Below are 27,650 nucleotides of genomic sequence, written 5' to 3'. Positions count from 1 at the left end.
CTTAAAATACATAGAGGTAGATAAATCCCCAGGATCTGATCAGGTATATCCTGGAAGTTTGTGGGAAGCTAGGGAAGTGATTGCTGGACCCCTTTCTGATATATTTGTAACATCAATAGCCATGGGTGAGGTGCCAGAAGACAGGAAGGTTGCTAATGTGCTGCCATTATTTAAGAACGTGGCAATGAAAAGCCAGAGAACTATAGATCAATGAGCCTGACATCAGTAGTGGGTAAGCGATTGGAGGGAATTCTGAGGGACAGAGTTTACATAAGTTTGGAAAGGCAAGGATTGATTAGAGATAGTCAGCATAGCTTTGTATGTGGTAAAGCATGTCTCACAAACTTGATTGAGTTTTTTGAAGAAGTCACAAAGAGGATTAATGAAGGCAGAGTGGTGGATGTTGTCTGTATGAACTTCACCAGGACATTTGACAGGTTTCTGCATGGTAGAATGGTTAGCAATATTAGATCACTTGGAATCCAGGTAGTGCTAGCTATTTGGATAAAAAATTGGTTTAATGGTAGGAAACAGAGGGTGGTGGTGAACGGTTGTTTTTTGGATCAAGGCCTGTGATTAGTGGTGTATCTAACAGATCGGGTCAGGCAGCATCCAAGGAGCAGGAGAATCGACATTTCGGGCATGAGCCTTTCTTCAGGAATCTGCAGTCCTCACTTTCTCCTATCTAACAGATTGGTGCTAGATCCACTGCTTTTTCATATTTCTGTAGAAGTTATGGTTAGTAAGTTTGAGGATGACAACAAAATTGGTGGTGTAAGACAGTGAAGAAGGTTATCTCAGAGTACAATGGGATGTTGATCAGATCGGCTGATGAACCAAGGAGTGGCAGTAGGAGTTTAGTTTAGATAAATGTGACATGTTGAATTTTGATAAGGCAGATCAGGGCAGACTTTATCCAGTTAATGGTAGGGTCCTGAGGTGTGTTGGGAAGCAAAGACATTCAGGGTACATAGTTCCTTGAAAGTGGATGTGCAGGTACATAAGATAGTGAAGCAAGTGTTTGGTACACTGCTCTCTTGGTCAGTGCACTGAGCATGCTGCATCTGCACAGGACGTTGGTTAGACCACTTTTGTAATACTATGATCAGTTCTGGTTTACCTGCTTCAGGAAGGCTATTGCTGGGGTTGGAGGGTTTGAGCTATAGGCAGATGCTGAATAGGCTGAGGCTATTTTCCCTGGAGCATCAGAGGCTGAGGGATAACCTTACAGGGCATCGTCGGGGTAATTCTTGTCTGGAATTGGAATCTATGTTTTCGCTTCCAATTTCCACTCTGCCCTCAATTTCACCTGGTCTATCTCTGACTCCTCCTTCCCTTTCCTTGACATTTCTGTTTCCATTTCTGGGATAGACTGACTACTAATATCTATTGTAGACCCACTGACTCTCACAGCTACCTGGACCATAAATTCTCGTACCCTGCCATCTTTACAAGACTCCATTCCATTCTCCCAGTTCCTCCATCTCTGTTGCATATGTTCCAATGAACCCAACTTTCCCAAGGAAGCCTGCAAAATGTCCACCTTCTTCCTCAGCCTAGCATTTCCCAGCACTGCTGTTGACAGTGCTCTCAACTGGGTATGACCCATTTCCCACATGTTTGCTCTTACCCCCTCTCTTCCCTCCTGCCACGGCAATAGGGCTCCCCTTGTCCTTACCCATCATCTCACCAGCATCATCATCCAGAAGATCATCAACCACCATTTGCACCAACTCCAGCGATATTCCACTATCGGACACATGTTCCACTGCTCTCCCTTGTCCGCCTTCCACAGGGACCATTCCCTCTGGGATACCCTGATTCACTCTTCCTTCACTCCCAACGCTCCCCTACAATCCCATGGCACCTTTCCTTGCAACTGCCGAAGGTGTAAGACCTGATCATTTACCTCCTCCCTCCTCAGTATCCAACGATCCAAACATACTTTCCAGGTGAAGCAGCATTTACCTGCATTTCTCACGGTGTTCCAGACAAGCTCAGTGCAAGTTGAAAGAACAACGCCTCATTTTCTGCTTGAGGACCCTGCAGGCCTCCAGACTAAATATTGAGTTCAATAATGTTAGGGCCTGAACTCCCCCATGTCCTAGACCCCTACCCCACACACCAGGTCTTATTATCACATAGCCTGCCATTATATCCTATTGTTAGTCACTAACAGTCTCCATTAACAGCTATTCACCCTGCTAGCCAGATCATTAACTACTCCTTTGTCTATCCAACTGTTCTTCTCTCTCTGTCTGGGCTTTATACCCATCTATTGTTTACTCCTTGCCCCTTCCCTCACTCTAACTCCTGCATATAACGCGTCATTTTCCTCGCTAACATCAGTTCTGAGGAAGGGTCACTGGGCCCAAAATGTTAACTCTGATATTTCTTTACAGATGCTGCCAGACCTGCTGAGCGTTTCCAGCAATTTCTGTTTTTGTTTTTGACTACTTATCAGCCGTCAGTTCTAATAATTCAGGCAGTACCATTTCTCTGATGGTTGTAATTTCCCTGAGTTCCTCCCTCACTGAATGCCTGTTTCTAGTGTGTTCAGTTTATTGCTGAAAATGTGTTGCTGAAAAAGCGCAGCAGGTCAGACAGCATCCAAGGAGCAGGAGCGGCACGGTGGCACAGTGGCTAGCACTGCTGCCTCACAGCGCCAGAGACCCGGGTTCAATTCCCGCCTCAGGCGACTGACTGTGTGGAGTTTGCACGTTCTCCCCGTGTCTGCGTGGGTTTCCTCCGGGTGCTCCGGTTTCCTCCCACACTCCAAAGATGTGCAGGTCAGGTGAATTGGCCATGCTAAATTGCCCGTAGTGTTAGGTAAGGGGTAGATGTAGATGTAGGTGTAGGGGTAAGGGTGGGTTATGCTTCGGCGGGGCGGTGTGGACTTGTTGGGCCGAAGGGCCTGTTTCCACACTGTAAGTAATCTAATCTTGTAAGTAATCTAATCTAATCGACATTTCGGGCATGAGCCCTTCTTCAGGAATGTTCAGTTTATTCCCTGTCATGAAGACTGATGCAAAATACTTGTTCAGGCTGTTCAGTATCTCTTTATCTCTCATTTGAATTCTTCAAATGCACTTTCTATCAGGTTAATGCTCCCTTTGTGAACCTTTTTAAAAATATTTATAAAGCCTCTTTGCTTTAGATTTCTGATTAGCTTTCTGTCATATCCTAATATTTCTCTTCATTTTATTTAGTTATGTTTTGCATTTTTTGAATTCCATCCAATTTTTTGACTTGCACTGTCTTTTTACATCTACTTTTTTTCTATAAATTTAATTCTATCTTTGACCTTTCCAATTAACCGCAAATGGTATGAATATTTTCTTACTTGTTGCATTGCATCTAGTTTCTATTTTCAGAAATATCTCCTTAAATATCTGCTACTGCATTCCTATTGACCAATCCTTTAACTTAGTACGCTTGTTCACTTAAGTCTAGATTAGAGTGGTGCTGGAAAAGCACAGCACGTCAAGCATCAGGAAGATGAAGGGCTTTTGCCTGAAACATCGATTTTCCTGCTCCTTGGATGCTGCCTGACCTGCTGTGCTTTTCCAACACCACTCTAATCTAGACTCTGGTTTCCAGCATCTGCAGTCATTGTTTTTACCTGCTTGTCCACTTTAGCCAGTTCTGCCTTCATGCCCTTATAATTGAAGGTATTAGTTAAGTTCATTATTTAATTATTAATGTTTATTGAATTTTAAAAGATAGTCTTGCTTACACTCCACACTGACTCAAATCAAATGTAAGATTTAATATTACTGTTGTAGTGATTATGACAAGGTCAGCCAGGTGGACCCTATAGAATATGAGTTCCCTGATTGGGGCTGGTCCCGTCAGGGAGCCCTGGCTGACAGATAAGAACAAAAGTGTCAGACATCCTGTTCATCCTGCCAGCTACCTCTGAGAAAGCTGACCCAGTGTCAGGTACTATGCATGTGTAAATAAAGGGTGACTTGGAGATGGGATACAGGCCTCTGTGGTGTTATTTCAGTGGTCACTATGAAATTGTTAATTAATCCTATCTTATTGCATGATGCCAGGCTTATGTATATTCTGCTCTCTGGTCAACTCTAAAACATGTCACAAAACCCCAGTGAATTGGTCCACATTGGATATCTTTGCTAATCTGACTTTTCCAATCTCTGTCTAAATATGGAGAACTTTGTAAATCCCCCAACTATACTGTATCCTACTATCACCACATTCTTGTGTGGTCACACCAATTTGAATGGCTTCCTGCACCAGTTTGCCATAACTTGTTGCCTTATCCATCCAACATCAACCACTCCCATTGAAATATTCTGAAAGACTATCAGACATATTGAATAAGTGCAAAACCTTCTGCTCTCCTGCCCTCTTGGTCTCCTTCCCTGCCTCACTTACAGTTTCAATCCCACATCCCTGAATACTCGCCAAATCATCACCCATAAGAGGTATGACTGACTGCTTGTATAAAGACTCCAGGAAATGTTCCACTCCCTTGATGTATTGAAATATCTGGAGTTCAACTTCCAGTTGATAAACGGTGAGTCAAAGCTGATTAAACTCCAGACCCCTTACCATAGGCAGGTTTGCCTTTGGATCACCTTAGCATCCAGGTGCTCCCATATCCTGCAACTGTGGAACATCTCCAATGCTGCCACCTTTAATGTGTTCTAAGTTGCTATTTAGTTATTTCATTTTACTTGCCTTTTTATTTATTTATGTATTTATTTGCCTTTTCATTTATATTTTTTAACCTCACCACCAGTAGCTATAATATTTTGAACATTTGGAATAGAATAACCTTTGTCACCCCAATAGATGCTCACCAAATAATTACCATCTTCAACTCTGGAAGAGAAAAAAATTAATTCCTGGAAGCAAAAACTGTATTTCTGCTATAAGTTAGTGCCTGCCATGGTGGTTCAGTGGTTAACACTGCTGCCTCTCAGGACCAGGGTTCAATTCCACCCTTGGGAAACTGTCTTGCATATACTTTTGGCTTTCCTCTAGATGCGCCGGTTTCCTTCCATAGTCCAAAGATGTGCAGGTTAGGTTGGTTGGGCACGCTAAATTGCCTGTAGTGATCAGGGATGTGTACATTCGGTGTATTGCCTGTGGGCAATGCATAGTTACAGGCAGAGGATGGGGGAATTGGTCTGGGTGGGATGCTGTTTGGTGGTTTGGTACAGATTTGCTAGGCTAAGTATGCCAGGTGGCACAGTGATTAGCACTGCTGCCTTACAGCACCAGGGTCCCAGGTTCAATTCCAGCCTCAGGTGGATGTCTGTGTGGAGTTTGTATGTTCTCCCTGTGTCTATGTGGGCACCCTCTGGGTGCTCTGATTTTCTCCCACAGTCTAATGAGGTACAGGTCAGGTGAATTGGTTATGCTAAATTGCCCATAGCACTAGGTGCAATAATCAAGGGTGGATTACTCTTCGGAGGGTTGGTGTGGACTTGTTGGGCCGAAGGGTCTGTTTCCATACTGTAGGGAATCTAATCATCTAAATCGTCTGCTTTCACACTGTAGGGGTTCTATGATTAAACTGATATTGCTTTACATCTTGCATGCATATGTAATAGCAGTTACAGTTTTCCATCATTTCAATTCAATAAAAATATTTAATGTGTGGATAAGTGCTCACTATAAAAACCAACACTTACAGGGCTCAATGTTAACTTTGAGTCACTGTCAGCCTGGGCAGGGTGCAAATGGGTAGGAAAAAAAATCAGTGGAGAATTAAAGTTAACACCTAGGATTTGACACCAATGTGTTCACTTTACAGCCTTACGGTCTTTGTTTTATTTATTTGGAGAGAGTTCAGAAAAGATTTACAGGGATATTGCGGGAAGTGAAAGGGTTTGAGCTAGAAGGGGAAGCTGGGTAGGCTGGATCTTCTCTCACTGGAGTGTAGGAGGTTCAGGGGTAACCGTATAAAGGTTTATAAAATCACGAGGGGCATAGATTGGGTCCAAAGCAATGGTATTTTTCCATGGGTGGGGGAATTCAAAACTAAAGGGCATATTTTTAAGGTGAGAGGAGAAAGATTTAAAAGGGACCTGATGGACTATTTTTTCACACAGAGGCTGGTTTGTATGTGGAATGAACTATCAGATGAAGTGGTAGATGCAGGTACAGTTAATAAGACAGTTTGGATAGATACATAAATAGGAAAGGTTTAGAAGGACATGGGCCAAACACAGATAAGTGGAACTAGTTTGGTTTGAGAAAATTAATAAGTGTGGATGAGTTGGAGTGAAAGATCTGTTTTTGTGCTGAAAGACTCTATGACTCTATGTTAATGCCTAAGTCTCATTCAGCTATTGTAACATTTGGCAGAGGAAGTTAAATTGAGATACTGTCACTGAGGGGGAGAAGCCATTTTAGGGCCAGGACACCAAGCCCTCCTTCAGGGGGGTGTGGGGAACACTAGTGCAGGGAACCTACAGAGTAGATATTTATTTAGAGCTTAGATCAGTGTTTGTTGAGGATTCTACAATTCTACAAGATGAACAACAAGGAATTTAGGAGCTTGAGCTGAAAAGTCCACAAATCAGTCACCAACCACTAGATACATTTGCCACGTGTACATCCCCAGGAAAGTTGTATAAAACCATTCATCGTGGTTCCTCCCAGTCACTCAGCTGATTTGCCCTATTATCAAGATTTGGTGCGTCTATGAGCTCCTCATTGATCAATTTGAAACTGGCTACACGGCAGAACCAGCCTGGCTACATTCACATGAATTACAAAAAAAAGTATATGACCTCTGCTTCATCTACTGAGTCACAGTTACCTTACTTATTTTATAAGCATTCATGGGATGTGAACTTTGCTAGCTGGGCCAATATTTATTACCATCCCCTACTGGCCTTTGAGAAGGTGCCTGAGCTGCTTTCTTGAACCACTGCAGTCCATTTGGTTTAGGTGCACCCTCAATGCTATAGGGAGGGAGTTTTAGGATTTTGACCCAGTGGCACTGAAGAAATGGCAATATATTTCTAAGTCAGGATGGTGAGTGACTTGGAGTGGATCTTGATGAATCATAGAATCCCCACAATGCGGACACAGTCCCTTCGATCCAACAAGTCCATGTCAATCCTCTGTAGAGTATCCCACCCAAACCCATTCCCCAACCCTATTACTCTACATTTACCCCTAACTAATGCACCCAACCTACACATCCCTGAACACTGTGGGCAATTTAGCATGGCCACTTCATCTAACCTGCACATCTTTGGACTGTGGGAGGAAACCGGAGGACCCAGAGAAAACCCACACAGACACAGGGAGAATGTGCAAAATCCTCACAGACAGTTGCCCAAGGCTGGAATCGAACCTGGGTTCCAGGCACAATGAGGCAGCAGTGCTAACCCCTGAGTCACTGTGCCACCCCATTGTTCCTATGTTTTCTTATTGACAGTGGTTGTGGATTTAGAACCTATTGCTTAAGGAACCTTGGTAAATTTCTACAACGCATCATGTAGATGGTACACACTGCTGCTACTGAACGCCAGTGGTGGAGGGAGTGAATGTTTGTGGATATGATGTCAATCAAGCCACTGCTTTTCCCTAAATGGTGTCAAGCTTCTTGAGGGTTGTTGGAACTACACCCATCCAGGCAAATTGGGAATAGTCCATCACACTCCTGACTTGTGCCTTGTCGATGATGGACAGGCTTTAGGGAGTCAGGAGATTACTTCCTGGAGGATTTCTAGCTTCTGACCTGTCCTTCCAGCCACAGTTTTTATACCAACAAAGTTGTTCTGCTTCTGGTCATAAAAATCCAGGGAAATTTACAGGCTTAAACCTGAAATCAGCCAGAATGTTTCTTTTGCCTTTGTTTAAGGAGAACACAGACTATTATTATTAGTCAATCCATTAGGTTTATCTAATTAAGAAACACACAACAGTTTATGTGAAGATTAATGAACAGTGACAACACACATTCTTCATCAGAAACTTTTCTGATGTCCAGAATAACAAAATTGACATTAACTTTCCATTAATGCAGTCATTAAAGTTGAACAACCGATGACATCCATCTCATTTAAAATCTATCACAAGTTCAGAATATTTCACCATATGCCTGACTGTGTTTTGGTTGGAAATTATTTTCTAACACTGATGAAGAACTGCAAACAAACTCATTTCAGTCACAGAATAATTTGCAGTAGTATAAGCAGTATCTTTTATTTATGCGCATGCTAGACTTTGAAAATAAAATTCAGAGCTGTCCCGAAGTTTTAGGAACTACATCAGGCAGTTTTCATTGGTAGTGAGTAAACAATTAAAGTGTGACAGGGTTAAAAATTATAATCATTTTTGTAAATTAAAGCAGGGTAAATATTCAAACAAGCCATCGGATGGTGCTAGCAGAGAATTAATGTCCTGGACAAAGCAGCTTTCATTTCAATGTCCCATTTTCTTCCAGTTTCTCAAGTTTGAAATTAAGTCCATCTCCTTGTGGCTTTGGTTCTTTTTTGCGTGAATTGGCATCTGAAATTTAAATCAAAAATCATATTTTGTCACTAACTGGAGGTGTTTATTTTAGTACAGAAAATATCAGGCAGGATTTTCCCATTTGAACTTGAAGAATGTTGGTGAGTGAGTTTTATGGTGTAATTTTCTGCTGTGACCTAGTTATATCATACCTCATTGTTTGTGCAAGTGTGATGTCCAGTGCATTACTTAGCGAATCATATGGTGAAGCAGAAGGAAGTGGATGCCACTGCTGAGACTTCTGTCTTTTAAAGGTCTGAAGGTATCTTAAGAGAGCAGCTTGATACCACTTCAGATGCTGCAAGTCAGAAACTGCTCTTCACACTGCACTGCCCACCTTATAAAGTCTCAACACATGATCCAGAAGAAAAATAAGCCAACTCCTTGCTTCATGGAGAAAGCTCTAAGGCACTGGTGAATGGGGTGATGGAGAGATCAGTTCTCTTCCCAGCTGACCTGCAACAAGAGGCCACCCTAGATGATATGTCCAGCCTGGACAGAAATAGCAATCTGGGCCAGTGCCGACTCCTCCATCAGCAGTGCAGACAGGAAGCCAATGCACTCTGCCATGGTAAGTGGCACCACTACACCTTTGCTACCTCTCCTTGCGTGGGCATCACTCACTTTAATTTTGCCACCAAGGTTAGCGAACTACAACCCAGAAGCAGGCCATCACTTTAGCCGTGGGAATTCAACATCAATGGAGACAAGGGACCTTGAGCTCCCTCCAGATAATCCTTCCTCTCCAGGTGACAAGTGATACGCATTCTCCCCGTGTCTGTGTGGGTTTCCTCCCGGTGCTCCGGTTTCCTCCCACAGTCCAAAGATGTGCAGGTTAGGTGGATTGGCCATGTTAAATTGCCCATAGTGTTAGGTGCATTAGTCAGAGGGAAATGGGTCTGGGTGGGTTGCTCTTCAGAGGGTCGGTGTGGACTTGTTGGGCCGAAGGGCCAGATTCCACACTGTAGGGAATCGAACTAAACCTGCAGTCACCCAAAGGAAGGAACAGCACACACAGGAACCCCAAAGGATTCTTCTCAGGACTGTTGTGCCCTGACAGCCTCCTGTCTGTGATCCCAAAGACTACCACAGTTCACATTAAGGAGGGTGAGCTTGCATCTGCACAGAAGTATCTCAGTGGGCCTTGGCTGTCTAGGGCCAAGGGCATCAGGGGTAACCATCCAAATCTTCCAAGTTAACAGGGTCAGAGTAGACTCCCTTCACCCCCGATTCAGCTTTGGAACTGTATCTAGTATTGGGAGGGCAATGAGGAAGAAAACACACTGAGGGCACATTGCTGCTGCATCACTGTAAATAAGCCACTGGTTTTGTGAGTATATTTTCACTTGCACTGTTACAGTGTCAGCTGTAGTATTGTTTTCACTGCAGCACCTAGTTAAATTGACCATGTAAGAGACAAGATTATCATCCCAAGGATGTAACCGTTTGCATTACAATTGGAAAATGTTGGTCATATCTCATAATCAATCAAGGCTTTGACTGCAGAAAACTTGACATCAGTGATCCTTAAAATTTAATTTTGAGGACTGTAGCCAAGACATTGCACAGTAATGTGAAGGACACTGATGTTAAAGCCAATTACCGGGGATAGTGCCAGACCCAGTGACCTACTTCATGGTTGAATGTGCAGAACCAGTGATGATTCCACACATCTCTTAATGGAAAAAGTTGTTCATGTGTATGAGTGTTCCAAGACAGTGTAATAAAATTCAAGGCTGGGAGATCTTCAATAAACCGCTCGCAATGAACTGTTACTCCTAGTGCAGTGGTCTGCAGAGAAAAGCCTCTGGCAGGCTAAAACCTGTTTTAGAGCACATTCAAGTATATCATGTTACAGTCTCTGTGCACTCTGAAGCACTTAGGGGTACAGATAAAGGAAGTATCAGAAGGATTTCCCTCAGGGTTCATATTAAACTATTGGCTCTCATGAGGACCTCGATCACAAGTGATTCATATGTCATACCCTCAAGGCACATTTCAGAGCTACACAACTTACACACCACGTGACAAAAACACACCATCTGACTGTTGAAGATATCATTAAGGTGCATAAAGTAGCAGTTAGTGTACAAGCCAATAAGTGAAGAACAGAAAACCAGCATGTTACGGACGTCCTTTACAATGACAGGAAGGATGCCTGCCAGGCCTTGGATATAAAAACAATCAAACAAAGTCTGAATGCAGCTGAGTTACCCAGGAAGTGATTGGTAGTAAGGTTACCTCTGATTTCTTGGGCCCTCTGGAAGGTTGTACCAGCCCCTCTCAAGGACATCCTGGTGAATGTCATGATCCTCAGCCACACACTCATCCTAAGGAATTGGTTTCATGCACTCAATTTTCCCCACCCTTTGTCCGTGAGACTTGTGAAGTGCCAGCAATATTCAGTACTGATGTGGGGCACCTTGCTTGGTTGGTACACAGTAGCCCCATTGGAGCTATCTAGCCTTCAAGGTCTCATTCTCAGGAGACCTACTGTCTGTCCCACTATGGCCCTATTGGAAGCATGCACAACATTGTAATATTATTCTGCACCAGTTTGTGCATTTCCAACAGCTATGGTGAGCCAGGTTTGGAGAGGGTATCCCTTGTCTCCCAGCAACTCTGCCTGCAGGGCCAAGGATCTTGGAAGGAAGCAGGCCCCTGTGAGTATATTTGAATCATGGCATCTCTTAGGGCATCTGATCCTGCCTAATATTGCAGTAGCTGGTATTTTCACCCCGGGCCTACTCTTACCCTTATCCATAACTAATTTAAAGTTTATAGAATTATAAAGTTAAAAATCACACAACACCAGGTTATAGCTTAAAAATATGTTGCTGGAAAAGCACAGCAGGTCAGGCAGCATCAAAGGAACAGGAGAATCGACGTTTCGGTCATAAACCCTTTTTCAGGTGATGACGCTCCGAAAGCTAGTGTGCTTCCAATTAAATCTGTTGGACTATAACCTGGTATTGTGTGAATTTTAACTTTGTACACCTCTGTCCAACACCGGCATCTCCAAATCATGACGACTACAGAATTATAGTTACTGTTGCCACTGAAGCTTCTATCACCTGACCAGGCTCATGCCCCAATAGCAGGTCTCGTATGGCCCTTTCCCTAGTTGGACTATTTAGTATTTACCTATAGTTTCAAAAAACTGTCCCAGACACCCTGTCTTCATTTACCTTATCAATAACTCAACTCCCTCACCTCTTTTTATCTTTCTGTATCTCTAGTGAAATATCTAAATCCTGGAAAGCTGTTAATCCTGTCTTTCTCCCAACCAAGTTTCTATAATAGCTGCAACATCATGGTTATTTGTAATAATCTCTAAGTTCGTCTGTCTTACCTGTCATACACCTTGCATTAAAACAAATAGACTTCAGGCTGCCAGTCCTGCCATGTTCAGTAACCTCTCCCTGTTTGCTCTTTCTCTTAGTCTCACTGACCTTAGTCTTGAACTTGTCCTCAGTTATTTCACTTGCAGATCGACTGCTCTAGCCCCCACCCACTGCCACTCTAGTTTAAACCCTCCCAAGTGACACTAGGATTAGCAGGTAGAATAAAGGAGAACCTTAAAGCTTTCTATAGGTATGTGAGGAATAAAAGGATGACTAGGGTAGGAATAGGCCTGTCAAAGACAAAAGTGGGAAGTTGCATGTGGCCCCTTTGGAGATCAGAGAGGTGCTAATCGAATATTTCTCATCTGTTTTCAATCAGGAAAAGGAGAATATTGTAGAGGAGAAGATACAGGCTATTAGACTTGAAAGGATTGAGGTTAGTAAGGAGGAGGTGTTATCAATTCTAGAAGGTGTGTAAGTAGATAAATCTCCTGGGCCGGATGGGATTTTCCAAGAATTCTCTGGGAAGCTCAGTAGGAGAATTAGGAGCTTTTGGCCTTGATCTTTGAGTCATCATTGTCTACAAGTTTAGTACCAAAGGACTGGAAGATTGCAAATGTTGTGTCATTGTTCAAGAAGGGCAGCAGAGATAACCCAGGAAATTATAGGCCTGTGAGCCTTACGTCTGTTGTAGGGAAAGTTTTGGAAAGGATTATAAGAGATAGGATTTATAATCATCTAACAAGCAACAATTTGATTGGAAATAGTCAACACAAATTCATTGAGGGCAGGTCGTGTCTCACAAACCTCATTGAGGTTTTTGAGAAGGTGACCAAGCATGTGGATGAGGGTAGGGCAGTTAACGTGGTGTACATGGACTTCAGTAAAGCCTTTGATAAGGTTCCATATGGTAGGCTATTGGAGAAAATGCGGAGGCATGGGATGAAGGTGATTTAGCAGTTTGGATTACAAACCGGCTTTCTATAAGAAGGCAACTAGTGGTGGTTGATGGAAATATTCAGCCTGGAGTCCGGTTATCAGTGGTGTCCCACAGGATCTGTTTTAGGATCACTGCTGTTTGTCATTAGTAAGTTTGCAGATAATACCAAAGTCGGTGGAGTGGTGGACAGGTTGCAGGGGGACTTGGATAAACTGCAGAATTGGGCTGAAAGGTGGCGAATGGGGTTCAGTGCAGATAAATGCGAGGTGATACACTTTGGAAAGAATAACAGGAAGGCAGAATACTGGGTCAATGGAAAAATTCTTGGTACCATGGATGTGCAGAGGGACCTTGGTGTCAATGTACATAGATCCCTGAAAGTTGCCACCCAATTTGATAGTGCTGTTAATAAGGCATATGGTGTGTTAGGTTTTATTGGTAGAGGGATTGAATTCCGTAGCTGTGATGTCATGCTGCAACTGTACAAAACACTAGTGCGGCCTCACTTGGAGTATTGTGTGCATTTCTGGTCACCCCCATTACAAGAAGGATGTGGAAGCATTGGAAAAGGTGCAGAGGAGGTTGATCAGAATGTTGCCCGGTCTGGAGCGAAGGTCTTTATGAGGAAAGGCTGAGGGACTTGGGTCTGTTCTCATTGGAGAGAAGAAAGCTAAGAGGGGATTTATTAGAGACATACATGATGGTCAGAGGATTAGATAGGGTAGACAGTGAGAGTCTTTTTCCTAGGATGATGATGTCTGCTTGTACGAGGGAGCATAGCTGCAAATTGAGGGGTGATAGATTTAAGACAGATGTTAAAGGCAGGTTCTTTGCTCAGAGAGTGGTAAGGGCGTGGAATGCCCTGTCTGCCAATGTAGTTAACTCAGCTACATTAGGGAGATTTAAACAATCCTTGGATAAGCACATGGATGATGATGGGATTGTGGGCTTAGATTAGTTCACAGGTCAGCGCAACATTTTGGGTCAAAGGGCCTGTTCTGCTCTGTATTGTTCTATGGTCTATGATATTGGTGCCCCTCCAGTTTAGATGCAACCCATCCATCTAGTAGAAGTCTCACCTGCCTCAGAAGGAATGCCAATGATCCACATACTTGAAGGCCTCCCTCCTACACCAGCTCTTTAGGAATGGATTAAATTGACTTATGCATTATTTATTCCTAATTTGGTGACCCTTTTGAAGCTGTTGAACAACCTTCTATGTGAAGCTCGGTCTTAGAACTAGAACAGACTGTGAGAGAGCATGTCTTTCTGTCAAACAGACAGTCCAGGGTTTGGATGTTCTGGTTCACTTCGCCCCTACATTGCCCTTGCAATTGGTGGTCGCTACTTCAACCAATGGAATCAGTGTGGTGTTGTTGCAGACACTACCCAACAGAGGGGGGAGGCCCAATGTCTTTGTTTCATGCGCTCTTACTCAAGCAGATATGTCCAAGTGGAGAAGAAGGCCCTCAATATCATTTTCAGAGTGAGAAAATGTTATCATAATTTATAGAGCTGACAGGTCATTCTGCTAACAGATCATCACGCCCTCATCTTTGATCCTTCTTTGGCCTGGGCACTGGGATTTCCTCAGCAGCAGCCTCCCTCATTGGTGACAGTCAGCCTCAGAGGTGGGCTCTATTCCCTTCATATGATGCAAAATACCAGACATCGGAGCAACATGTAAATGCAGATCCATCTTCCAGGCTGCCCTTGCTCTCCAGTCAAGGGCAATTCAGTCACGGGTTGAAGATTCTCTACTTCTCCCAATCAGGAAATCATGTTGCTTTAAATCATGTGATGGATAATCTCCTAAAAGGACAGAAATCACCTGGAACTTAAGCCGTATATGTCCTGGAGCTGGGAATAGTCAGATCAGAACAGCTGTCTGCTATGGGAAATAAGGGAGATTATCTCTCTGTATATCGCAATGATACAAGCTGCTGGAGCAGTTCTATAAGGGTCATGAGAACAAAAGAGCTTGCCAGGAGCTATTTTTTGATGATTGAATTTGGATGGCCAGATCAAAGCTAACTTGTGCCAGGTGTACACAAAAATCAGGATCACAGTGCCATTGTCATCATTACACACTGGGAATGGGCTGAGGTGCCATGACAATGTGCCCACATTAATTTTGCCCACCTTTTAAGGGTCAAATGCTGCTGATGGTAGCTGGTGCTCATTCTAAGTGCTTGGAAGTAGTTGTAATGAAATCTACTTCTGCAGGCCTGGCCATTGAGAAAGTGGACAATATGTTTCTGAAGTTTAGGAACTCTGAGAAAGTTTTCAGCAACAATGGCCCTCAGTTCCTCATGAAGGAGTTTACTGACACATGGGATGCAATGGCATTCAGCACATTAGGTCAGTGCTCTATCTTCTCGAAGTGATCTTGTGGAAAGGTTCATGCAATCATTAAAACACGTATTGAAAGTGTTAAAGGGGAAGGGAAGCTAGTTAACAGCTTCCTGAACATGTACTGAAGCACACTCCACGCCACTACCTAGAACTCCCTGGAATACCTGCCGCTTAAAAGGAAGTTATGTACTACTTTCAACAAATTGATGCCTGAATCATAAAATCCCTACAGTGTGGAAGCAAGCCATTCTGCCCATCAAGTCCACACTGACCCTTCAAATAGCAGCCCACAACCATGCATTTCCTATAGCTAATCTACCTAGTATGCACATCCCTGGACACTACAGGCAATTTAGCTAAGCCAATCCACCTAACCTAACTTTGGACAGCCAGAGGAAACCCATGCAGACACAGGGAGAATATGCAAACTCCATGTAGACTGTCACCCGATGGTGGAATCAAACCCAAGTCCTATGAGGAAGCAGTGCTAACCACTGAGACACCGTGCTGCTTCTGTTCCATGCCATCCCATGATGAAACACTCAAGATTGTTGAGAAGATTCAATTAACCCAGATCTCCAGAAAGGAAACAAATTCCAAGGGTCACTGTTTTTGGCAGGATGGAAATCCAGCTCCAGGCTGCTTTAACGGTTCCCTCCCATGCAGGTGGACAGGCCATCTCCATACTTGAGCCATCCTTGTGCTCTCCTGCTTTTAGCAGTACCAGACCCTGCTGGGCCCGCCAGCCTGACATCAGTGTGAGTCTGGTGATTACTATTGCAGCATCAGGACTGTGAATAAGAAGGGGACTATTTAAGAACATTTTCCTGATTGGCCTGCAGAGAACATCTGCATCTTGCAATCTCCATGTGGGTTTGTTGCAATGATCTCAATGTCTATTGGAATGTGCAGTCTGAATTTGGACAAACGCCAAATACCAACCTTTCTTTGCTTTAATGATAATCTTCACCCACTCAGCATCAGGGCTCACACATAATTTCTTCCCGGTTTTCATGGTGACACTGTGAAGAGAAGGAAAACCTATATAAATTGATCATCCGCATAAACTAGATATCTCTCTCTGAGAATTGAGAATTTAGTTAGACTTTGAAATAAACTACCTGCTTCATAAACAAACAATGATTGATCCAACATGTTTTCAGGAAGTAACACAGTTTTTAAATAGCCATAACACAAGCAGAAAGGTTAAAGATGATATTCTCACATTATCTCCAGCATCTCACAGTGCGATCCTTTGGGAATGTATTTCAAACTCTTGATGAGCTTTGGATTGATGAACTCAGAGCTGGAGTTGAGGCACAAGCACCGGGCTTGAGGTCCTGGCACAGGGATACCTGTGAAAAGATTGATTGATATTATTGATTGAAGTAGAGTGAATCTTTGCACTTAGTTCCAATGTGAGATATCTTAACATATTTCTGCATGACTCACAATAAAATACCAATTGGCTGTCTAAATATTGGCAATGAATCAAGTTATTCTGCTATCTTGGAAATAAAAAGTAATTGCTAAAATGCTACAGTGCAGAAGGAAGCCATTTGAGCCATTTTGTCTTCATTGGCTTTTCAAATGATCATCACTCCCTGCAGCCAAACTCATGTTTTTTTCTCCATACATGCACACTTCAATTCGTTCTACCCAAATAATCATCAAATACCCTCTTTATGCCTCAATTGAACTTGCATCCACAACATCCTTGAAAGTGGAGTTGCAGGTAGATAGGATAGTGAAGAAGGCGTTTGGTTTGCTTTCCTTTATTGGTCAGAGTATTGAGGACAGGAGTTGGGAGGTCATGTTGCAGCTGTACAGGACAATGATTCGGTCACTTTTGGAATACTGCGTGCAATTCTGGTCTCCTTCCTATTGGAAGGATGTTGTGAAACTTGAAAGGGTTCAGAAAAGATTTACAAGGATGTTGCCAGGGTTGGAGGATGTGTGTTATCGGGAGAGGTTGAAACAGCTGGGGCTGTTTTCAATGGACCACGGAGGCTGAGGGGTGACCTTATAGAGGTTTACAAAACTATGAGGGGCATGGATAGGATAAATAGACAAAGTCTTTTCCCTGGGGCGGTGGAGTCCAGAACTAGAGGGCATAGGTTTAGGGTGAGAGGGCAAAGATATAAAAGAGACCTTTTCACGCAGCGGGTGGTACGTGTATGGAATGAGTTGCCAGGAGAAGTGGTGGAGGCTAGTATAATTGTGACATTTAAAATAAATCTGCATATGTATATGAATAGGAAGGGTTTAGAGGGACATGGGCCAGTTGCTGGCAGGTGGGACTAGAAGGTTTTCCTGATTGGCCTGCAGAGAACTTCTGCATCTTGCAATCACCATGTGGGTTTTATGCAGTGATCTCAGTCAGGGCTCTCTGATATCTGGGATATTTGGTCAGCATGGACAAGTTGAACCAAAGGGTCTGTTTCCGTGCTGTACATCTCTATGACTCTATTTCTAAGCAGGGCATTTCACATCACTATTCATTGCATGGAATAGTAATTTCTCACAAGAAAATCTTTTTTACTTGCAAACATCATGGTTAAAATGGATTAAAGTGATTAAATACCCCTATATTAATAACAAAGTATTCGAACTAGCATTGTACTGTCAATAATATTGGTGATCATTAACAGTTTAATGAATATCCAAAGAGCAAACTGACATATGTATGACTGGTCAACAAGTCAGTAGAAAGATTCCATTTGATGTTATAATACAGGACAAAACGTAAAGTACAAGAGAGAAATGTTGACATACCCTGTGCAGTTAGAGCACACAAAAGCAGGATGATAGTTACTGCAGTTGTTGTCTTGATCATCTTTGTGCTGTTGAGTAGATTACTGCTGAATGATCTGATGTCAACCTCAGAGAATCTTCATCTGTTGAGTGAAGTTCTGCTAAAGAGGAGCAAAACAGCTATTATTTATTGAGATCCTCTGCTCTCGCTTTGCGTAATCACATACAGTAAAATCTGCTGAAAATCCCATGGAATGGAGTTTCCCTGCCCCTTTGTCAAGTTTTCTTTCACTTTTGCACATAAACATAGTTTACAGCAGCCACCAACAGGTAACATATTGTTATATGTGATGAATTTTTTTATGTATGCATTGTAAAGTTGTCGAAGCAGGAAAGGATCATTTAATTTTTCATCCTGCTATTTCTGCCAGTCAATAAGATCACAGCTGAACTACAAGCTCCCCATGTTGATGTTCAAAAATGCATCAATCTAACTTTTAAAATTAAGTGTTGACCTTGCATGAATTGCTATTTGTGGAAGAAAGTCTACCACCATGAAAGACAATTTCCTAATTTCACTTCTGAAAGGTCTGGCTCTAATGTTTGGACAATGCCACCACTCATTGACTCCTCACCCAACAGAAGTAGCTTCTCTCTAATTACACTATCTGTGATCAAGTTACCCCTTAACACTCTAAACTCAAGAGATTATAAACATGGTTCACTTAATATTTCTTTATAATTTACCCAATTGAGTCCAGGCATCAATCCTGGTAAACCAACACTGCACTTCCTCTAAGACCGACATAAAGATCCTAGACTATGATGTCAAGACTATCCACTGTGCTCCAGGTATGTTCTGAACAAAAACTTTGTACTGCTGAAATATAACTTCTAACTCCTTTTATCATGTTCTTCTTTTGCCACTTTATTTATTCACTAGATTAACTGACATTTTTATGCACTAGGCTACTACCCACACTATTTCCAATGCTGCCTATCTGTGTGGTGTTGGCAACTTTGGACATTTGACATTCCCAGCTGCTAAACAATTAAGTTAATAAATGTGGTGAATGGTTGCGTCCTCAATATAGATCCATGCAGGATACCACCAGTCACATCTGGAGAATTCAAGTATCTGACTATTATCATGATCTTCTGGCGTACTTAACTCAGCCAATAGCCTGACTAAGTCAATAATGTGCCTTCAATTTTAGGAGCTTCAACATTAGCAAACAAACTGGCTTGAGGGACTTAATTGAATATACCTTCTGGAAACTTGTGTCAGGATTTTCGGACACTGCCGATGACAGGAAGGAAGAATGGAAAGGACCGAAAAATATTAGCCCCAAAATATGTGTGCTGGTTTTCCACCACCATGCCAAACATTTTGGGTAATGCCAGTTTGAGGTCCAGTTCAGCTGGCTGGAGGATTGGTGCAGTTTTACTTGTTTGAAGACAAGGACTCAATATCAGACCGTATGGACTTCCCTACCTTCCCAGATGTAGGTGCAGCCAAAGGCTCTAAAATAGAGGAATTCTCTCACCCAAATACTTAATGTCTCTCCCCTCCACCTCTAGCCACACATACACAAACGGGATGCTTTTCTATACAATTTAATTACATCTTTCAAAACATTGTTAAGACAGCCCTATAACTTGATGCTGGTTACTGTTGTTTCCAAGAAAATTGCATAAGACAACTTCAAAACAATCCGATTCTGGACAACAAAATTAAAGTCCATGCTTTACTGGAAGCATTTCTCCTTCTCACTGGCTGGTTTATGATGCGGTCCTTTGGACCTTAATTTGGAAAAGAGTGCAAAGGTGTAAATATAGTTCTAAAATTCCCACTATTAGGAAGAGTTTAGTTTGAGGATGCAATCATTTCTGTTGTGAAACAAATATATCTCCAATGATCTTGCACCAGCAGAACTGTTTTTTTTTATCAAACATTTCCTTGAATATTTGTTATTCAGACTGACTTATTGACATAAAGTTTAAATGGGACTGAGATCTTGTAGGGAATCTCCCATCACAAGTTAAAGTTGACTACAAATTAAATATTCTTCCCCAAAATGAAGTTTCACATTGGCTATAGTTCCACATTTGAGATCAGACCTAGAGGACGGTGAAATGTTTCAGACTTGGCACTGATCCTTGGAATTATAATAAAAAGGAAATATGCTGCTGAGCTGAAACCTGTGAATTACAAGAAATGAGAAATCTGATAATTTAATAATACAATTTGCACTGCTGAGCTATATTTTTGGTCATTCCAAAAAGCTACCACAAACTTTGCGTAATTAACCCCTTTCAGAACAAACCATGCCTCAAGGTATTATAGAGTCATCACAGGTACCAGGCAGAGCGAATCATCACCAAATGTGACTGTATGAGCAGCATTGTCAATGCATGCAGGATCCACAATGTTGACTAATAAACATCACGTCATGATGTACACCAATGTTAGGCTACAACCCTTGAAAATTATATGTTAAAAGCAGAAATCCTCAGATTGATGTTAGTAATACTGCCTACTCAGATGAAAACCAACAATTCCATGTCTCAATTCAACATCCACTTTCCAACAACTCACTGAGGTAAAATGGAACACAGTTTGAGACTGCACCTTCAACAAGTGGGAAGTGAGCATGGAAAGATAATGACTAATGAACAACAACTGTGAAGGAACCTGTCATTGAAGCCCAGTGGCCTGCTCTCATTAATTACAACAGATTTCTGTACGGGAAGACTCTGAATGGAGTAGAAATTGCTCAAAGGTAAGTCCAGCAGTGTACCAATGACTGCTGGTTACACCTCCATCATAGTGTCTAGATATCCTTTACCACAATGAATGTCAGGGACGTAAATAAAAGGATCAAATAGTCAACAGGTTCATCATCAATTAAAAATAGAGGTAGGAGAGGTTACCACGACACCAAAAGCACTTGGAAAGGTGTAAAATATGCTGTTTGTAAGGAATATTGACACTGAAGAAGGTCCAGACTTGATCAAAAGCTTGCCTGTCACAGCAGAGCTACCTATTGAATTCATGGTGCAGGATCTTAGCAAAGACATTGATTTTGTGGGAAAAGCTACAAGTGTTGATATTATGAACTCATCTGGCAGGACTTTCTGCAGGAATTTCTTTGTCTCTAGTGGTGGGAAAGGGCAATGGTCCAGAATAGGCACAATGCTAAGATTGCAATTTTATATCAGGGCAAGGATGACCACAGGGTTTGTCACTTTTGACCTGCTTTTGTAGCCATTGTATGTATATGGCTGGTCAAGTTTAGTTTCTGCTAACTTACAGGTTATTAAGAGAGGTAGATTTAATAATATCAGTATCAAGGACAACGTCAAGGAGATATGGTTAGATTCTCTGTTATTGAAGATGGCCATTCATTGACATTTGCATTGCTTTAAATGTGGTTGCCACTTACCAGCTCTACAAGGACAGAACGCCCCTGGTGCTCACCTTCCACCATACAAATCTTCGCATAAACCAAATCATCCGCCGACATTTCCGCCACCTCCAAACAGACCCCACTACCAGAGATATATTTCCCTCCCCACCCCTTTCCGCCTTCCGCAAAGACCGTTCCCTCCATGACTACCTGGTCAGGTCCACGCCCCCAAACAACCCACTCTCCAATCCTGGCACTTTCCCCTGCCACCGCAGGAACTGTAAAACCTGCGCCCACACCTCCTCCCTCACCTCTATCCAAGGCCTAAAGGAGCCTTCCACATCCATCAAAGTTTTGCTTGCACATCCACTAATATCATTTATTGTATCCGTTGCTCCCGATGTGGCCTCCTCTACATTGGGGAGACTGGGTGCCTCCTAGCAGAGCGCTTTAGGGAACATCTCCGGGACACCCGCACCAATCAACCAAACCACCCCGTGGCCCAACATTTCAAATCCCCCTCCCACTCTGCCGAGGACATGGAGGTCGTGGGCCTCCTTCACCACCACTCCCTCACCACCAGACGCCTGGAGGAAGAACGCCTCACCTTCCGCCTCAGAACACTTCAACCCCAGGGCATCAATGTAGACTTCAACAGTTTCCTCATTTCCCCTTCCCCCACCTCACCCTAGTTCTAAACTTCCAGCTCAGTAACTGTCCCCTTGACTTGCCCGGACTTGTCCTACCTGCCTATCTTCTTTTCCACCTATCCACTCCACCCTCTCCTCCTTGACCTATCACCTTCATCCCCTCCCCCACTCACCCATTGTACTCTATGCTGCTTTCTCCCCACCCCCACCCTCCTCTAGCTTATCTCTCCACGCTTCAGGGTCACTGCCTTTATTCCTGATGAAGGGCTTTTGCCTGAAACGTCGATTTCGAAGCTATTTGGATGCTGCCTGAACTGCTGTGCTCTTCCAGCACCACTAATCCAGAATAAGATGTTGTTCGGGTCTTTCTGTATATGAATACAGATTACTTCAATAACTGAGTGGTCATAAGTGGTGTTGAACATTGTCAATTTTCAGTAGATATTCCCATTTCAGAAGCTAGGTTGAAAGAAATGCAAATAATTAAATAGCTGAGGATAATTGGGACAAGGAGTTTCCTGTGAGAACTCCTGTAGAGACTGATGGCAACTAACATTTGTGACATCCAACAGCTACAACCATCTTTCTTTGTATTGACCAATGGAAAGCTTTCTCCTTGATCCCCATTAACTCCAATTTTTCTAGGGCTCTTTGATGCTATACTCAGTCAATTGCAGTGTTGATGTGAGAGGCAGTCACTCTTACCTCATCCCTGAAGTTCAGCTCTTTTGTCCTTGTTTAGACCAAGGCTGTAATAAGGTCAAGAGTTGAGTGATCCTGGCAAAACCCAAACTGAGCACCAATAAAATGTTCCACTTGGTACCAGAATCAACACGTCTATTCGTTACTTTGCTGATGATTGAAAGTCAATTGATAATATTGTAATTGGTTGGTGTAATTTGGATTGGATTTGTCCTACTCTTTTGAGACAGGATATACTCGGGCAATTTTTCATTGCCAAAGAGATGCCTGTATTGTAGGCATATTCAAACAACCAAGTCTATGGTTAGTTCTGGTGCACATTCTGTAATACTATTGCTAGAATGTTGTCAGGGCCCATAACCTTTGCAGTATCTTGTGTTTTTGTTCATTTCTTGATATCACATGGAGTGAACCAATTGGTTGAAGATTGACTTTGGTGATGCTGAAGGCCTCAGGCGGAGGCCGAGACGAATAATCCACACAGCACTTCCGACCGAGGGATGCAAATGCCTCCACCTTAGCATTTGCTGGGCTTTTCAATAATATTTTTGGAGAATTCTCCTGTTACTTATTTATTAGTTGCTGTCACTACAATTCATGGTTCAACATAGCAGAACTACAAGGTGTAGATCTAATCCATTAGTTCTGAAGTCATCAGCTCTGTACAAGATATGCTTTTCGTACTGTTTAGCATGCAAGTCATATGGCGTAACTTTGCCAGGTTGACACCTATTTTAATGATTACCTGGTGTTAATCCTGACATAGCCTCCTGGTCTATTCAATGAACCAGGGTTGATTTCTCAACTTGAGGCTAATGGTAAAACGAGGGATATGACTGACCATGAGGTTACAGTTTGTGGCTGAGCACAGACTTGGTGCTGATGATGGCCCACAGAAACGTATAAATATTCAGCTTTGAGCTGCTGAATTGGTTCTGAATCTATCACATTTAACACTGTAGCAGGGTCACACGACACATTGGAGGGCACGCTCAGTATGAAGAAAGGATTTTGGTGTCTACAAGAATTGTGTGGTGGTCACTCTTACCAATACTGGCAAGGACAGATGCATCTGCAGGAGGCACGGTGGTGAGGATGAGATCAGGTAGGCTCCCCCACTCTTGTTATTTCCTTCACTACTATCCAGCAGCTTTAGTACTCAGCTAGACCAATCAGATATAGTGTACTGTAAGCATGCAGGAAGCCTGCTTAGAAAGGTATATCCCTGGGTCTGCTTTATGGTACTTTTAATCAACCCATTCAGAGATATTGTTACACACATGATAGGAGTTGAAGCCGTCTCTCAGCTCAGAGGTAGGGTTACTACCACTGTGCTACAAGAAGCCTCATCTGGATTTGTTTATATCAATATTTTCTAATCACCCTGTTCAGACGGTTTATTACATTCCTTTGGAGCAGGTGGGTCTTGAACCAAGATCGCTTGGCTCCTAGTTAGGAATTCTACCACTGCACCACAAGAGCCTTCTGGGTCTCTTTATGTTTTAATTTCCCTATGGAGATTAGTTAGTAATTCCTCATATGCCATGTAGGGGTTTTCACAGTCAGCAATCTTCTCTTGGTGATAAACAGTGCCCTTGCAACCTTCTGTGCTTCTTTCACGTCAAATACGATTGTTCAACATGGCTGGGAGGGTGCGGAGGATGGTAGAAAGTGACCAGCAGAAGGATTCCTTGATAAGAATTTATAAGTTTGTCTTCTTTATTAAGGACTCTGCAGTAACCATCTCTGGTGGGTGTCTGCTGTGGGTGGGACATGACGAGTGATGATGGTGTCTGGGATATTGTCTGTAAGGTATTACTTGGTGAATATGATTGTGTCAGGCTGTTGCTTGATAATTCTGGGGGTACTTGCACATCAACTAATATCATTTATTGTATCCGTTGCTCCCGATGCGGTCTCCTCTACATTGGGGAGACTGGGCACCTCCTAGCAGAGCGCTTTAGGGAACATCTCTGGGACACCCGCACCAATCATCCACACCGCCCCGTGGCCCAACATTTCAACTCCCCCTCCCACTCTGCCGAGGACATGGAGGTCCTGGGCCTCCTTCACTGCCGCTCCCTCACCACCAGACGCCTAGAGGAAGAACACCTCATCTTCCGCCTCGGAACACTTCAACCCCAGGGCATCAATGTGGACTTCAACAGTTTCCTCATTTCCCCTTCCCCCACCTCACCCTAGTTCTAAACTCCCAGCTCAGCACTGTCCCCATGACTTGTCCGGACTTGTCCTACCTGCCTATCTCCTTTTCCACCTATCCACTCCACCCTCTCCTCCGTGACCTATCACCTTCATCCCCTCCCCCACTCACCCATTGTACTCTATGCTACTCTCTCCCCACCCCCACCCTCCTCTAGCTTATCTCTCCATGCTTCAGGGTCACTGCCTTTATTCCTGATGAAGGGCTTTTGCCCGAAACGTCGATTTCGAAGCTACTTGGATGCTGCCTGAACTGCTGTGCTCTTCCAGCACCACTAATCCAGAATCTGATAATTCTGGGGGTCAACCCTCACAGTTTTGCTAAAAGCCGCCAGATATTAATACAACAGGTTGTGCTATAACTGCAATATTCTTTAGCATATTCTTGTCCACGGCAATAATGGCCTTCAGGTCATCCACAGGTTTACCTACATTCTTATGATGTTTCATAACATATTGCTATTATTTGAGAACTTAGGCTCGATAAAGGAGGAATTATGGGTTTTAGTTTACCAATTCTACAAAGGTCTAATCCATTTTTTTAAAAACCATTAATTAATTTTGGACTTTGATCATGTCAAAAATGATGATTTTATAACTTTTAAAGCTAACTAACCATTAAAATGCAAGAGAAGTTTTTGTTCTATTGAAACTATGTTTACTTGTAAAGAGCATCAGACCCCTTCAGGACTGTACAGAATCATAAACAATTTAGATCCCATCTACCTTCCCTTAAACAATAACGGAAATGACATCACCCACCTTAAGATATCAAGACCTATAAGTAGAGAGGCGGGGCATACCACCAGCACTTCACTGGAGACTCTCACTGATGATGTTACCCAGTCATGGTGATGAAACATCTGAAAACACACCTTCAAGCTCAGCAAGCTAACTTATATCTATATCTTCAACCTGAGCTACAAATCTTCTCAAGAATCGCTAATCATAAACAATCTTGAAAACAACCTTGAGGAGACCTTCCCTTTGCATGCATATTCCTTCACATGAAGTAGTTTAGGAGATTTCTGAAAAATGTTAAATTCCTAAATCTGCAAACCTTTGTGCCATATGACTTACTGGTTTGCAAATTCCACAGGGCCGTGACATAGACAATCCTTCTAACGATCTTCTTACCTCAGCTCCCACCTCATCAGTTGGTTCAATCTGATGTAACCCTTCTCAACTAAGCAAACACACTGCCTCTACTCTCACCTTTGGGTTTCAGGAGCTTCCTCCAAGACAGCCCAGATAGTCCTTCCAGGTTCCAGGACCTCAGTACTCCCCAGTTCTCCAAAGCCATGAAACAACCGAAAGGTTTTGCTTTTCTTTCCAGTGTTACAGGAAACATCATCCACCTCACACTCTGGAACCCTCCATGCCCCATACTGACTCACTCAGGTGAGCAAACTAACACACTGCCAGATTCCTGGACAGTAGCACTGCACTGTTACGAATCTGCCTACTTTTATCAGGTGCCAGATGCCACTCCCTAGTGCATATATTCCCACTGTTGGTCACCTCTGAGTGCTGCCAGAATCAAGAACCATTTCCAGTTCTGCATCTCCTTTTAATTCTCCAGAATATGTCTACTCCCCAGCCGAGCAATTGCCACAGTGTTAACAGACATAGAAATCTCACTCATATTGACTACAGACCCAAGATAAGGCCTTCCCAAGTAAGGTGGTGAACAAAAATGGATTACAAGGTTTGAGGCAGTAAGGGCTGCCCAGCGGGTTCTGACTAAGTGACCATCTGCAACAGTTTTAAAACCATCAAACATTTCTTTTTGAAACCATGCACATATTGAGTGACTCAATCTTGAGGGCCTGGCTCCTGCTGCAGTTACACTCCTTTAAAGAGGAACAAAACATCCTCACAATCCTTTCTACTCCACATGGTACTCAAAGGCACATGCCCTGGTCTTACAGGTCAACATCCAGACTCCTGTCGACTGGTGCCCCTATCCCAGACACTCCCACTGTTGCTGTTCTTATGCTGAGCGGTCATGACTATCTTCCAGCCTTGAATTTGGATTGGTGGGGGATGAAGGAGAAGGTGAGAAACTCTTGATCTAAACCAATATCCACCCTACAGAACTAAGTTAAAAATCATACAATACCAGGTTGTCATCAGGTAGCTGATGAAGGATCAGCGCTCCGAAAGCTAGTACTTCCAAATGAAACTGTTGGACTACAACCTGGTGTGTGCGATCTTTAATTTTGTCCATCCCAGTCCAACACTGGCATCTTCACATCATGCCTAAAGAACTAAACTAGCATTGATACTGCAATAGCTGTCAGACACTGGAATTACCTATTAAACAAGTTCCCACATTTTGCAATCCCATTGACAAACTCTCGAGGAGGATATGCTCTTCAAACTGAATGTTGCGTGCCCCTCCTCATCCTCGACAGGTTTAAGCCCATGTGTAATTATCTAGTGATGTTTGGAAACTTTTGAAAATACCTTTTTTTTTGCTTCAACCAAATGCTGACAGTGTCACACAAGCCAGGGCTGAAGTAATATTTCTGAGGGTGCCTGGGGCTGATTTCAGTTTCAGTTTAGGATCTGTAATATGGTGAGGCCTTTAGCTGTGATGTCTGGGGGTTTGTAAAATGGTTAAGAAAATTCCAGAGTCAGCTTTCACTCAAACAGTTGCCTGTGTTGATGAAGCCGTGTCAATTCCAGGAAATCACTCAATTTTTGATTCCAAGGATCTCTTCGAGTCAATGTTCTTTGCTCCAATGCAGTAGTGGGTGGAAGGAGT

The 27,650-nt window shown here is 42.9% G+C and overlaps 1 protein-coding gene across 1 annotated transcript; it reads right to left on the bottom strand.

Moving 5' to 3' along the window:
- Positions 1 to 8,170: 8,170 nt before the first annotated feature.
- On the bottom strand, positions 8,171 to 27,057 carry LOC140482200 (interleukin-8-like). Its single transcript, XM_072579272.1, has 5 exons — positions 27,003 to 27,057; positions 17,920 to 18,059; positions 16,370 to 16,499; positions 16,087 to 16,166; positions 8,171 to 8,502 (listed from the first exon to the last, which is right to left on the bottom strand). Exons 2-5 carry the CDS (start codon positions 17,978 to 17,980, stop codon positions 8,411 to 8,413), a joined length of 363 nt encoding a protein of 120 aa, XP_072435373.1. The 5' UTR covers positions 17,981 to 18,059; positions 27,003 to 27,057; the 3' UTR covers positions 8,171 to 8,410.
- Positions 27,058 to 27,650: the final 593 nt, after the last annotated feature.

This window comes from Chiloscyllium punctatum, chromosome 1 (assembly GCF_047496795.1).
Source record: "Chiloscyllium punctatum isolate Juve2018m chromosome 1, sChiPun1.3, whole genome shotgun sequence".
NCBI lineage: Eukaryota > Metazoa > Chordata > Chondrichthyes > Orectolobiformes > Hemiscylliidae > Chiloscyllium > Chiloscyllium punctatum.
Note: the sequence above shows the minus strand (reverse complement) of the source record. Positions and strands in the feature narration are given on the sequence as shown.